Genomic DNA, 14,220 nt, shown 5'->3' with positions numbered 1-14,220 from the left:
CCAAACTGCCTTGGCAGCAGGCTTTGAGTTAGATCATCGTCCCCAGAGGTGCAGAGGTCTCTTTTTTTGAAGTATGTGCTGATTGTTAGGAGCAGGGAAGGACTCGCTCTCATGTACATGCTGTGGATCTCTGAACTCTGGGCTAGGGCGGGTGAATGAGAGATTGTATACACAAGGGTGTGACCTGGTTTGTAACAAAAACTGTTCCCGACCCAGTTCATGTGCCTGGAGTTGGCTGTAATTTGCACTTCTGGAAGGGAGCGGCTTTTAACATTTTGACTTAAATAAAAGCTTTTTTTTTTTTTTTTATGATTGTCCCATGAGTTGCGCATGTATGGGTAAATTTAGTCTTATTTTTTCAGGATGTAAATGCTTAGAACCTGAAGACCCTAATCTGTGAACTTAAGAATTACTTAAGTTAACATCAGAAAAAGTAGTTCTTTTTTTGTGGGTGCTGTGCGATGAACTAGCCGGGGGACTGAGCTAGGTTAAAGTGAAGTTGGCTTTAAAAACCTTAAAATTTAGGAAGTTGTTTTTAATTAAGCCCAGTTTGCTTCTTCCACCCCCTGCCTGCTGCACAACTGCTTGTGGTGGGGAATAAGAATCAGTAGCTGAACGGATTTGAGAAGATGAAAAGGGCTGTGAAACTTCTGTTTGGGATTGTTCAGCAATGGGGCTGCAGTGTCAGTGGAACTAAAGCATTAGTATGGATCTGTAGATAGAAGGCTGTGTTCCTTCCTGGATTTCTTCCCGAACAAAACAGAACAGAAGGCTTAGTCAAGAGCTCATGTTAAGGCTGGGGGAGATCCCACAATGCTGCCGAAGCACCTATTCTTCAGATGCTTATGCTGCACTGTAAGATGTGTGTTGAAAGCAGAAATTTTGAAAACTTGCGAATCTTTGATTTTAATTCACTCAGTAATCACAAGAGGTATCTCCAGGATCAGAAAATGTCACTCAGTGCATTTTGCAAAATCACAGAATGTCTTGGGTTGGAAAAAATGTTTCATAAAACATTTTCTTAGAATGCTGTATAGAAACTTGTTGCCACAAGTCTGTACCTGATATTTTTGACAGGCTTTCTTGCATAGTGTAGATACCTTTTTCATCTGGAAGGTGAATGAGAAATTTTATCAACAAAATTAATAGGTTTGGTCATCTTAGAATAGGCAGAATTTCATTTCAGTTCTTGTAAGTTTTTCATATTTTTTTTACAAGCATAGGTTTTTATTTCTGTGCAAAACTGGTTATTAAATTACACAACTGAGAGGCCCAAGAATTCTTCACATACCCTGGAGTTTTTGTGTTTCTAAACAGAATTCACATGGAGTTCACAAAAGAAGCCAGCTTAGTATGGAGAAAAGCATGAGATGCACTGATGCTGCAAGTCAGGTGGCGTGAGTGGAGGCTCAGGCACTCAGTCTCACCATTTCCCTTTCTTCCTCCTCATACTCTGACAGCCTCACTTCTTTGCTAGTCTGTGTTACGGAGAGAAAACAACACAAACACAGATGATGAAAGGCTTTAGGTTGTGTGCATGCTGTTCAGAGTGCTTCAGAGGTTGATGGAAACCTTGTCGCATGTTCTCATGTCTCTTTTAAAAATTCCAGTTGAAGCTGAAAATTATCCCTGCTCCGGAAAGTGATGCTGATATATTGAAATGGCAGTAGAAGATGTACTGTCAGTGATATCAAAGTAGTCCAACACATTTATCACTCGTGCCTTCCATTTATGAAGGTTTTCTATTTATCTTGAATTGCCACAAGCTTCCTTTTGCATTCTCCGTCAAAACCGAGGTATCTGGCAATGTGTGTCAGCTGCTTTCAGCTCCTGTTTGTAGTCACAACTGTTATATAAGGAGATTTATTTTTTGCTTCTAAATATACAGCTTTCCAAAGTGATAGCAACCCAGGAACAAAAATTTGTTTGTGTTGCTAGCAACGAGTCTTTGTTATCAGACTGTTGTTGAAGAGTTCAAATTGTGATCTATGCTAGTGGTGATGCTGAAGTTCCTTTAAAAAGAAAATGAACCGCGAACTATTGTAATCTAGGGTGGGGACTTGGAGAGAGAGGAAAGGTGGGTGGGTGTTACGATTGTCATCAGTTGTCTCCAGAAATGGTGAAACCAAACCCCTAATTTGTCAGAATTTCCCCAGGATGTAAACTAAAAGATTCCTTTAAAGCATCTTGTCTCTAGGAGGCATTTAAAAATGCTAAAGTTAGTTTTAGTCCAAACATGTAACAAGATACACTTGTATGTGTACAAGGAGAAAAATACTCTGCTCCTGGCTCCTGCCCAGCTGGCCTGCTGCTGCGTGGGGGATGAGCTGGAGCACTCCGTGGGAGCGTGTGGGAATGCCTTACTGTGGGTATGGAGGGATGGATTCCGGCATTAACTGAGATGTCGTAGATTATGGACAGACACCACCTTCCACCCTCGGGAGCAGTTAAATGCTGGTGGAAGCTGTATCCCTCAGCTCTGGCTTCTGGCGGCCCAGGCAGGGAGGCTGAACACCAGTGCTCTGCACATCACCCAGATGGTGTCAGCCGAGGTGGATCATACTTGTCTTTAATAAGATGCAAAACCAAAACTATTAGACCAGTGTGCATCTGATAAATACACTGCTTTTTCACCTTCGCTCACTTTTCTTGGTCTTTAACGGTATGCAAAAACGTTGAATAGCTGTTAAGATTAAAGCTTTCTGGCTGTGAAAGACTTCTATTGAATGTGTCAGTTTTGTTCTGTTTTCCACTTCCGAAGCTTTTACCACACTAATTTCTTTGGTTCTTATGTAGTTGTAACCTTTTTTGTTGTTCTGAAGGGCTAATCCATATCATTCCAATCTGAACCATTTACAGAATAGTTATTCGAATAACTTTTTTATTTTCTGATTTATTTTTTTTACTCTAGCTTTTTGACCAAAGATATATGCAGGAATTATGCTAACTACTTAGGCCTCTATTTGTAAGGCATTTACCCTAAAACAAGTTTTCCCTTTACCCATCTGTAGTGGCTAAAAGGTTGATGTGAAACGTAGTTGTCACTACTGCTCCTTTTTCTCATGGAATCTTCTGTGACCTTCCATGTGTCTTAAGTATCGTTCTAGAAAATTGTCTTTGGCAGTTTGTGCTAGAGATAAATTATCTTGTTTTCTACTGTTCTCAAACCATGCATTTCTCAGGCATCTCAGGCATTTTGTTTTTTTTTTAAACTTCAAGATTAAGTTGACATCTGAAATCAGAAATATGGTATATGCTGTAAAACTGCAGTGAATATTCAGTTCTGTGATTGCAGATGATTCTTAGATAATTTATTTCTCAAATATTCAAGTTACAGCTCTGCCTGGGTCCCTTTTTCACTTGATGCGTTTAAATGTATCTGTCCTTGTTTTCTAGTAATATTACATTTTATTTGCAGGCACTTTATTTAAAAATATGTTGTTTAAAATGTGTGATGCACGCTTACATTTTATCCCCCGATACTTCGGAGAAACAAGTAAGATTGGAGTCATGATGCAGACTCCTGAAAAGCTGGGATCTTGAATAATGTTATATTCCTGTTTATGCCCTTTCCTCATCTCTGACTTTCATGAGCTAATAGAAAACCTCTCATTCTTTTGTTGCCCACACCTTCTCAGGATTTCTGAAATGTTATGTGTATCCCTTATGAACAGAGAAATTTAAAGATAAGTAGCTACGTAATGCAAGGTAATACAAAACTTTTCGCTTTCTTTACTCTAGGGAAAATATTTATCCCGAAGCAAAAGCCTGCCCAGTCTTATGCAGAAGAAAAAATTGCTCTTGATCCAGAACTGGAGGAAGCCTTGACAAGTGCCACAGACACAGAGCTATGTGACCTCGCAGGTTAGTGCTGTGGGTTTCTTTGTTTGTTTTGAAAGTATGACTGGGCTGCCGCATGTTTAGAAAACAGATGTACAATTAATGTTAGAGGGTATTTGTTATCTGAAGTGTAGCAGAAACTAGAATGTAGGTCAAATTAATTGCTAGTCTGTTTGCAGTGTATCATCTTTGTTCATTTGTGCTAATATGTAGGAGTATTTTGGCTTAAGGTTCTCAGTCTTAAAACTCAGACTCTTTCAGTTCATTCCTCAGACTGGCTGCTCTTTGTTATGTGTTCACCACTGCTTTTTCATATATACGTGTTGGTACATGCCTATATTCCTAAAGCTTCAGTCAAGAATTCTTCAGCTGAACTGCTCTTTTAACTATGATGCCTGAATCTGGTGAGGTTGAAGCTTTCTAAGACATGAAAGCCAACTAAAAAGTCTTTTCTACTAAATGAAAAGTTTTACTTTAAGTTAAGAGATTCAATGGATTATTGTACTGGTGATCTGGTGTTTTATGGACTTCAGTTGTTATTATTTAAAGGAACTCTGCCCCTAAGATGAATTAGCCAGGGACACTAAAATTGTTCTTTGTTTTTTACTTTTTTTTCTTCCCTTTTAACAGCTATACTGGGAATGTCCAACTTGATAACAAACAATCAGTTCTGTGATATAGTGGGAAGCAGTAATGGGGTTGACAAAGACAGCTTTTCAAGTAAGTATTTACACAAGTGCTAAATAAATGTGTTATTTGTACAGCACACCCTTACTGTAGTGTTAACTATTTTCTGTTGCACTAGCATTTTTCATAGGACATTGCGTTTTAAGTTGATAAGATGTATGTTTGTAATGTTTCTCGTTGAGTTCTGGTGAGAGTGGAATTACCTATTCACGCTCCAGTCTATTCTGTAGTTAATTCACTTCTTGGAGAGATAAAAGTGGGCACAAAAGTGCGTTTGTGTGCCTTTGCTTTTAGGCTTAATGTGTGTGTTTGTAATTCAAATCCTGTGTGCTTTCTGGAAAAAAGCTCATGCAAGGAAAGGAGAAAGTCCTCTTCCAATGTTCTCACGGCCTGAGCTTTATAAAAATATAGGCAGAAACGATGGTATACTTCTTGGGCAAGGAAATGATCTTTAAATACAGTAAATATTTAGTATACGTATCACACGTTTACAGTGAACATATGTGATCTGTTTGATTACAACTGTATCCCTTACTTTTCAGATATAGTAAAAGGTGAAAAAATGTTACCTGTTTTTGATGAACCACCAAATCCCACAAATGTGGAGGAGACTCTGCAAAGGATTAAAGATAATGATTCCCGTCTTGTTGAAGTTAATCTAAATAATATCAAGGTAATTACCTGAATTATGCAGTAAATATGCTGCCTTTTCTCGGCAGAAGACACTTGAAGCTGTACAACTCTATGGGCTTATTTTAAGTATGGAAGCTTTCCTGCAAAATGCTGCAGTGTGCATTAGCTCCAGATTTCTGGTCTGAGATAAAGCAATAAGCCATCTTAGTATCTTTTACGAAATGCGTACTCTAAAAGTCTCAGATTTTCTTACTGCCAAACCTGGTTTCTGTTGCTGCCAAGCTGGTGCCAATTCCAGCAGTTCACCATCATGGAGTTAACTGCTTTGAATGCTTTGTGCTTTGTGAAGCAGTGTGCTCTCAGTTGCTGCTACTGCAAACAAAATGGTATTTGTACCTAACATTCTTCTGATTCTTGTACAGAAGAGCTGTCAGCAATCATCAGCTCTTAAGAATTGTTTTTAACATGACTGAACATTTTTTGTATATATATACCTGTAAGAAAACGAAACTATAACACTCCTGACTTGCTGCAACCAGCCGCTTGTCACTGCTTTCTGCGCTGTGTCACTGGCAGCCTGGACTATTTGTTACTCTTAATGAAGGCAGTAAAAGAAATGCATCATTTAAGAACATTGCACAACAGTGAAGTACTGGCCAGAGTATTTAACAAGGTAACAGAACAAAACTGCTATTATGATAAGCTGAGAAACTTGCTACTGTAATTAATTATCTAAAATATTCCTTTTACAGTTGGTTGGTACTACTTTGTGAAAATTGTCAAACTGTAAATTGGTGAATTCTGAGATTATTTTTACTACAGCACAGGGAATGGAATTCTGTTGATTTCGCTGTATTAGAGCTCTTAAGTTTTTCCTGTGTGTGAGAGGTTAACGTGGTACTGATAGTAAGCAGAATGGTCAGTTCATGTAAGCTCAGTAACATTTCCAAGTCAGCTAATATCTTTTAACCCTTCCATTGTGGCATTGGCATAAGCTTAATAAAGGTGACTTTGCTTTATGGAATTACTGTCTGCATCTTGCAAATAGCTCAGTTACACATCTAAGCCTTTACTGTGAGACTGCTGGCAGCCAGCAATAGTTAATAGTAGAGTATGTTGTGCTGTGAAGAGAATAAGGCAATGGAAGAATTTGGGGGGTTGAAGGCAGGGGTTAAACTTACTCATCTCAAGAGACTGAAATGCTATTTTTATTTCAAGAACATACCAATTCCAACACTGAAAGAATTTGCAAAAGCTCTAGAAACCAACACACATGTGAAGAATTTTAGCCTTGCAGCCACCCGAAGTAATGATCCTGTTGCTGTTGTAAGTACCTCTGCAAATGTGCTTAAGTGGGATACAAGGGAAGTTAGGATGGAAAGGTGGCAGTAAGGGATAGAATCGAATCCTGTGTGTATGCGTGTATATATATATAATTTTCAATATGAAAATTATTAATTTATTTTACTCTGTATTGCATGTTTACTTTTTTACTTTAGCAAACCTTTGCTGTATCAAAGTTGGTAAACAATTGATGATCTTACAGCAATGCATCAGATAGTGAGATTAGTGGGAATTTCATTTTTGCTAACCTCTTTCCTGTGTTTCTTTCTTTCCTAATTGCTTAATCACTATTGTTCATGCCATGAATTAGTAGTATATTCAAAATTAACTTCAAAGGAAATACGTTTGAGGCTGAAAATGCTCATCGCATTTTTCAACAAAGTAGAGCTTTTGTTGAAGAGAATTGTAAAATACCCATTTCTCTGATCTTCCTCCTACCAAGGGTTGGCTCAAAGCATTGGCATTAGAAGTATTTAGTTTGGCACAATTGAAACCTAAGTCTTTATCATTTGGTCCCGTTTTTCTATACTGAATTAAAAGGAGTTCCTTATTTATTTGCACATAAAGAAGTAAGAAAACAGGACTAACAAATGTGCTGGGACAATCCTTTGCATTTGTTTTAGTTTCAGTTGTTTATTTATTCGCTTAACTGAATATTTTAAACATTTGAAGGCTTTGTTTTGGGTCAGTTAAAAAGTTCGTGTTCAGTGGAAGGTAGAGGGTTGATTTTGGGGTCTGGTCCTTTTTTGTTTTTACTTGCTTTTTGTTCTTGCTTCCTACCAAATCTGTAGACACAAGCATTTTGAAAGTCAGATCTCCTGTTTACAAATTAACCATATCTAGTTCTCCTTTCAGTTGGCTTAACCCCTTTTCTTTGACCTTTACTTAGCAGCTTGCATTATTCACTGTGTGCTGTGAAAGCTTACAAAATGGAATTGGTCCAATATGTTAATTTCAGACAATTTATATTCTGTGTAGCTTTTTAGTTTGTAACAAGAGTAAGACAGGCCTTTTCTTGACTAAGTACTATTAAAAAGAGGATGTAGATAATGCCTGTTGAAAACTCACTTCAAAAGGAGCAAAGTTACACTATGCATCTGTGAACGTGTTGCTCCTATTGAACTAGTTAGTGGAAGCGGTTGTTGCTCTGTCCTGTGATGTACTGTAGCACAGTTCAGAAGTTTAATGGTGCTTTCTTGCATTCAAAGGCTCTTGCAGATATGCTGAGAGTAAACACAAAATTAAAAAGTTTAAACATAGAATCAAACTTCATCACTGGAGTTGGAATTTTGGCGCTGGTCGATGCACTGAAAGACAATGAAACATTGACAGAGATCAAAATTGATAATCAGGTAAGTGAGACTGTGGAAGCATAATTAAAATCAGCGCTTACAGGCTGTCTGTCCTCATTGACTGAGTACTTCCAGGCTTCTTGTGATAAACGTTCAAAAATATTTTAAATACCTTATGTCGTGCATGTTTGTCTTTAAGATTTTCATAGGCATCCATTTGAAGAAGCACTTCTGTGCTTTTTTGTGCTTTAAAATGCACAAAGATATGTTAATGAACTTATGCCCTTTGGATTAATGAAAAAAATAGGTATTTATTGACTAATATGAAGAAGATATTCTGATCTCTTTTTTTATGAGGGGTGAATATACCTAAGCTCTACTGTCTTTGTGTATCTTTCATTTAAATAGAGGCAGCAGCTGGGCACTCTTGCAGAAGTAGAAATTGCCAAGATGCTTGAAGAAAACACCAAGATCCTTAAATTTGGATACCATTTCACACAACAGGGACCTCGAGCCAGGGCAGCTGCAGCTATCACAAAAAACAATGACTTGGGTAAGACCTGTCAGTAGAGAGTAACTCTCAGAACTTGTGTCACGCACATTCATTGAAAGGTGTTTGTTTTTCCAGGCTTTCCTTTGATATAACCAGGATAGAAAAATACAAGTCAATCAGTTTCAGATTTCTCCTGTGCTTTTACTCTTATTCTTCTGTTGCTGTTTGATGTTCTCTGCTTATGTTGTTGCAAGATGTCCGGATGCGTGAGTTGAGGATTTTTAGCATAGTCTAGAAACAGGAAGAACACTCATATTTCAGATGAGTTGTGGCAAGGGAAGAAAAAATAATAGTTCTGATTATTCGGTCTCATTCAGATAAGATTAATGGCCTTTTTAAAGACCATATTGGAATTTATTAGTGTGAGATGCCCTCCTCCACATTAGCACACCCAGTCTCGTTGGGAATGCTTGAGCAAGGTGGAGGTGAACGCGCTGTCATGTGCAGAGGCTGGCACAGTCACCTCTTCCCTTACAGCTCCGTTAACGCACTGGTGCCTTCCCTGCCTCTCTTAAGTGTAGATGGTAGCAGTGGTGTCTTTACTTGCTGCGTTTAGTTTTGTTGGAGCTCACGTCAGAACCTTAACGAAAAAAACAGAAAATTGGTTAATAGTATAGTGTGTGAATAGAAATCTCTTATATAATAGTGTCAAATACTTGAAGCTTTCAACTACAAGTTAAAAGGAGGTCAATATATTTAAATAGAATTGCATTTTAAAATTCTGTTTTATTAAACTTTGTTCAATTAGACACTTTGTGGTAAGGATTACGCATCTGTTTGGTGTGAAAATGAGCCAGGCTGTTCAATAGGAGTAGTAGTAACTTGGGAAGAGATCTAATAACAGAGAATACTTCCAGGAAGCTGGAGTTTGGTTTCCTGATCTGCTTCCCTTGTAGTAAAGTTTAAAGTGGAGGCTAACATCTCTGAAAGAGATAGAGGAGGAGCAACAGGTAGAATAAAGACAGAAGAAAGGCACTTAAACATGCATAGGGGTTTCTCAAAATTAATTCCAAACCAATTTATTTTTCTTGTCACTCCAGGTGTCTCTCTCCTTTAAGGCTTCTCTTTTCGCTAGTTCTCATTTTAGTGTTTGACTGCTGGAAATCTATGTTTCTATTGATATCTTGCCTGTTTTTCCTTGCTTTCTTAGTCTGGAGTATCCGAGTAAAAGTTTCTGCAAATACCTTTTCACCTCTCCAGCCCTGAAGCTACAGAGACAGGTTACTCTAAGTACCCAGCTGGGGGTCAAGCACTGAAAACCAAGATGTTCAGTCTTTCATTTGTCTTTGTACGTTACTTCTTTATGTTAAAAAAAAAAAAAAAAAGTCCACATCTTTCACCTCTGTCTACACTGTGCTGTACTACTTCCCCTTCCTTGTTTCTCTGAAACCGTGTGCATATTGCCTTTAACTGCATGATTGGAGAATTTGAAGGTATTCAGTGAATCTTATGTATTCTTAAGTCAGAGCGGCATGTGAGTGCTGGTGACTTTATTCATGGGTCTTTGTGGCTTTTGCATTTTCTGGCAACTGAATATTTGTATTAATAAATTGAATGCTTTAGGATATTGAGCATAACATCTTGAAGGCTTTTTAAATTTGGTTTTGTTTATTTAAATGTGCATAAATTTGAATGTGTGTAAATCTTATTGGGTATTCTTGAAAGTTTTACGTTGTTTCTTTCAAAGCCATGTAAACTATGGCAATTAAAAAAAAAAAAGACTAACTTGTTAAATCTTCTTACTTAAAGTAAAATGATTAATGTTTCCTATACGATTCTCCTAACAGATATTTGAATCTGTTCTTGAGTAACACAATAAGCATTGCTAAAGCATATGCTTAAAATGGTGGATAATACTAAACATTGATTACTTCAGATTGTTCTGCATGAGCCTTTGAGCAGCAAAATAGGGAACCATACTACATACCAAGGATGTAGAAATATGTAATATAGTAACAATTAGAATATTCTAAAATACATATTTTTCTATTTTGTTATAGTTCGCAAGAGAAGGGTTGAAGGAGACAGCCAGTAGATCTTGTTAGGACTGTGTGAAGATTTCAAGGGTCTTCAAAGCACGCTCCTCGCGGTGGGCTTTGGCAATCTTGGACTGCATTTACCTGGGTTAGAAGGGAAAAGACTGGAAACCCCATTCCTTTTAAAGCAAAGCTATATTCATAATCTGCTGGTATGCATCACGTTTTTCATAACCACACCAATCCATGTACAGATCCAGTTTTTGATTATGTTTTTGTTTGTTTGTTTTTTTAAAGAACTTTTTTGTATTTTAAGACCATGGCTGTGCTTTCTACTAAAAATGTAATCACAAATCAATTGTGTAGTTGTCTGTAGTCAAAGAATGGGACATTCAAGATCCTTGGGCATATAATGACCCAATTGAAATGTTAGAAAATCTAGGGCTGCTTATTTACATGAAGGGGTATGTATGTTCTTGAGAACAATGCTTTAGTGATAATGGATTCTTCACACAATAGTTGGACTCATTGTTTAGAGCTGTTCATCCTTGTTCATATGCACTGAAGGGAAATCTTTCACAACGGTCTTATTTGTATTCGGTTTTTTTGTTTTGATTTGTTCTTGATACTGTAATTAAGTGTAAACATCCCTTAAAAACAGGCAGAAGTAAACTGACTTTTCTTCCAAGAGATCTGAAGGACTAATTAAAAAAAAAAAAAAAAAAGGCAGGAGCCTTGCACAAAAAAAAAAAAGAACCTTGCAAAGCAGGTTCTTTCTTATTACACTTAAGTCCTAAAAGTCTTTTAGAATGTCCCATAATTGTATCTTGCTCTGTATCTAAACTGGACATTTTCAGACTATCATATGTTCATCAACATTTAGTTTATAGCCTTTGTTTAAAAATTCTTATCTACATGCATAACTAGTATGAATTTCTCTAGAAGTAGTGGACAAGCTTTTGTTAAATTTGCCTAATTTTGTACAGGAGAAACAACCTTAATTATAAAAATCATTGTCCTAAGTTGCTGGCAAATGGAAAATCCTTTTTACAAGATATTGTGTTAAATTGTTAGTGCTTCATATAAATGTATAACTTTTCATGAAACAAAGAACTAACACTTTCTTGAAAGGCTTAATGATTGAAACACTACAACTTGCAAAAATTAACCAATGTGTAGTGTCAAACTTGCATAGTACAGTACAAATTCAAGCATTTCACATTCTGTATCTATGCCAAATAATAAGGCCACAAGAGTCACTTAAATTTCTGTATGTAATCAAAGTACTCATCTTTGAAATAATGAAGATCTAGGGGCTTTTTCCTGTGGGCCTGTTTGGACTGTTCCGTACTGAGCTTAGTTAATGTTGTCATGAGATCATAAATTAACAAAATGTTCTGAAGGACTGCTCAGATACATTTATGAGAACTCGGCTGACAACTCTTCATCAAAGCACCATCATATGGTGAGTGTTTTTATATAGGAAATGTATAGGACTGAGATTTTTTTTTTTGCATCACGTTGTATGTACTATAAAAATTAACAGAGCAATCCTCTGACACTGTGCCTGTGTTATAATTTTCTGCAAATGATGTCTTGGATTTTAGACAGACTTATTCTGCAGATGACTTCCAATTTTACTGCAGCTGTACAGCAAATTCGAAACTATAGTGCCTTCAGTGAAGATGTATTTAACCGGTTTATAACTGTGGAAGAACATATTTTTCCTGTTTCAAAATTGGCCTTTTATTGACTAATTGCAAATAAATGTGTGCTCTGAAAAGCTATTTGGAATCAATTCTATTAAAACCAAAGACTTTACAGACTATAAATTTAAAGCAACCAGAAGTGATCTGACTAGTAGCAATAAAAAGGGCTTCTTTTGATTTTGGCTTTTATGAATTTTCAAGAACTTCCTAGATGTTGTAACTTAAGTGCTTACATAGTATGGATATACTCAAAAGTTAAATGGCTTTTTGTGTGTTTGTTTTGTTTTTTTTTTTTACAGACAGTGAGTGATGTATAAACATGGCCAAAGTGTGTAATGTGCTGTGTTGCCTAAAGCTGAACTTTTCATTTGCCAGGCACCGTAATCATTTTGTGTCAAAAAATAGTCTGTAATGTTTTCCGTCTTTTCTTGAAGGGCTGCATGTTCATGAAATCTGTTCACGCGTTGTGATTCTATGACAACTCATCTTATACTATCAAACAGGATTATGCAGTTATGTCCTACTTGAAGATAAAGGAGAAAAATGAATGGCTGGATTATGGAAATGATAGGCAAAATCTCTTCCTTATTGCTTTATAGAATCAAGAAATGCTTCATGGTTAATATTCCAATTGAAGGTAGAGCCTTTAAGTTGTAACTCTCAGATGTCCTGTCATAGGCAATAGCAGAGGACCTTTCTTAACTGGTTTAGCTCTATGGAGAGCTGCTAAGAATTTGTCGGCCCTTTCAGGGTAAGTAACTGACATTGGGCTTAAAAAACTTCCCCCCAGCTGTTGAAAGACATTTGGCATGGACCATGGAACAGTTAAAACAGTTATAGCACTTTTGTACCTACGGTATATAACCGTTTGGGAATAAATTAAAGAATTCAGTCTGTAGCCAGGAATCATAAACAGTCTTAAGCAAAGCTGAATGTTGGGATTTAATGGTTTCAAGCGTAGTGGGATCTTGTGTATCACTTTGAGTGTAAAAGCGGTATTACTTTGATAACTAGCTACCGTAAATGCAAGGTCTTTTTCCAAAAGAGGTGGTACTCTTCTTATAGATTCTTTTCCAGGTTTAACGCAAAAGCCAAATGACCACACGTTGTTGATTCCATTGGCTCCAATCTAAGCATGGAAATGTAGACTGTATTCCAAAACAATTATCTATTTACTGTTGTATTTTAAAGAAATAGCCTCATTCTCTCTACAGCTTGCAGGCTATAAACAAGCATGTATTCAATTTAAATTTCCATTGAGGAAATATGAATTGAGTGTTCTAGCTTATCAGCACTATATGCTGTCAGACTGTAAAGCAGTAAAATTTTTGAATGATTAAACTACTGTATCATTTTGGTCTTTTAAATAGTACATAACACTACACTACTAAGCTGTCTGTGGTTCTCTGCCCGTTCTCTGCATGAGCTCTGCTTTATGGTTCAAGTGCTTGTAGCTGACCTTGCTTGACAGAAGATGCCAGAGAAACTCAGTATTTCCACAGCTTCTCCGTCTTCACTGCGAGTCAGGCTTCCATGCTTCTTGTATCTCTGAACCTCTAGGTGGGAGATGGGGGAATGAAATCCCTCCCCCTCTAAGAGTGGACTAAGTCCCAGACTGCCTCATGAGACTGAATGTATACAAGTCTAGGGGGCCCAGCGGCATGCATTCCAGGGTTTGAAGGAATGGCCTGATGTGGTTGCCAAGCCACTGTCCATCATATTTGAAAAGTCATGTCTGTCAGGCAAAGTCCCTGATAACTGGAAGAAGGGAAACATCCTTTTAAGAAAGGAGGACCTGGGGAACTGCAACTTGGGGAGCCTCGCGTCTGTGCCTGTGAAGATCAAGGAACAGATCTTCGTGGAAGAGATATTAAGGCACATGCAAGGTGAAATGATCTGACAGCATGGCTTCACCAAGGGCAGATTGTGCCTAACCAATCTGGCAGCCTTCTGTGATGGAGTGACAGCATCAGTGGACATAGGAAAGGCAAGTGATGTCATCTACCTGGACTCGTGCAAGGAGTATGACATGGTCCTGCACCACGCCCTTATTTCTAAATTGGAGAAATATAGATATGAAAGCTGGTCTATTTGGTGGATAAATAATTGGTTGGATGGTTGCAGGCAGAGGGTTGTGGTCAACAGCTCTACGTCCAGGTGGAGGCTGGTGATGAGTGGTGCCCCCA

General features: G+C 37.5%; 1 protein-coding gene across 2 annotated transcripts in view; it reads left to right on the top strand.

The window, feature by feature from the left end:
- TMOD3 (tropomodulin 3) overlaps positions 1–13,375 on the top strand; it is a 25,797-nt gene extending 12,422 nt beyond the window's left edge. For both annotated transcript variants that reach the window (XM_021407397.1, XM_021407398.1), the window contains exons 4-10: positions 3,742–3,864; positions 4,471–4,560; positions 5,070–5,200; positions 6,379–6,486; positions 7,713–7,856; positions 8,205–8,349; positions 10,350–13,375. In XM_021407397.1, coding sequence (XP_021263072.1) covers positions 3,742–3,864; positions 4,471–4,560; positions 5,070–5,200; positions 6,379–6,486; positions 7,713–7,856; positions 8,205–8,349; positions 10,350–10,384 — 776 coding nt within the window. In that variant the 3' untranslated portion in view covers positions 10,385–13,375. The remainder of the gene's footprint in view (positions 1–3,741; positions 3,865–4,470; positions 4,561–5,069; positions 5,201–6,378; positions 6,487–7,712; positions 7,857–8,204; positions 8,350–10,349) is intronic.

The sequence above is a fragment of the Numida meleagris genome, chromosome 9 (genome assembly GCF_002078875.1).
Source record: "Numida meleagris isolate 19003 breed g44 Domestic line chromosome 9, NumMel1.0, whole genome shotgun sequence".
NCBI classification, from domain to species: domain Eukaryota; kingdom Metazoa; phylum Chordata; class Aves; order Galliformes; family Numididae; genus Numida; species Numida meleagris.
This window is presented reverse-complemented; position numbering and strand designations above follow the sequence as displayed.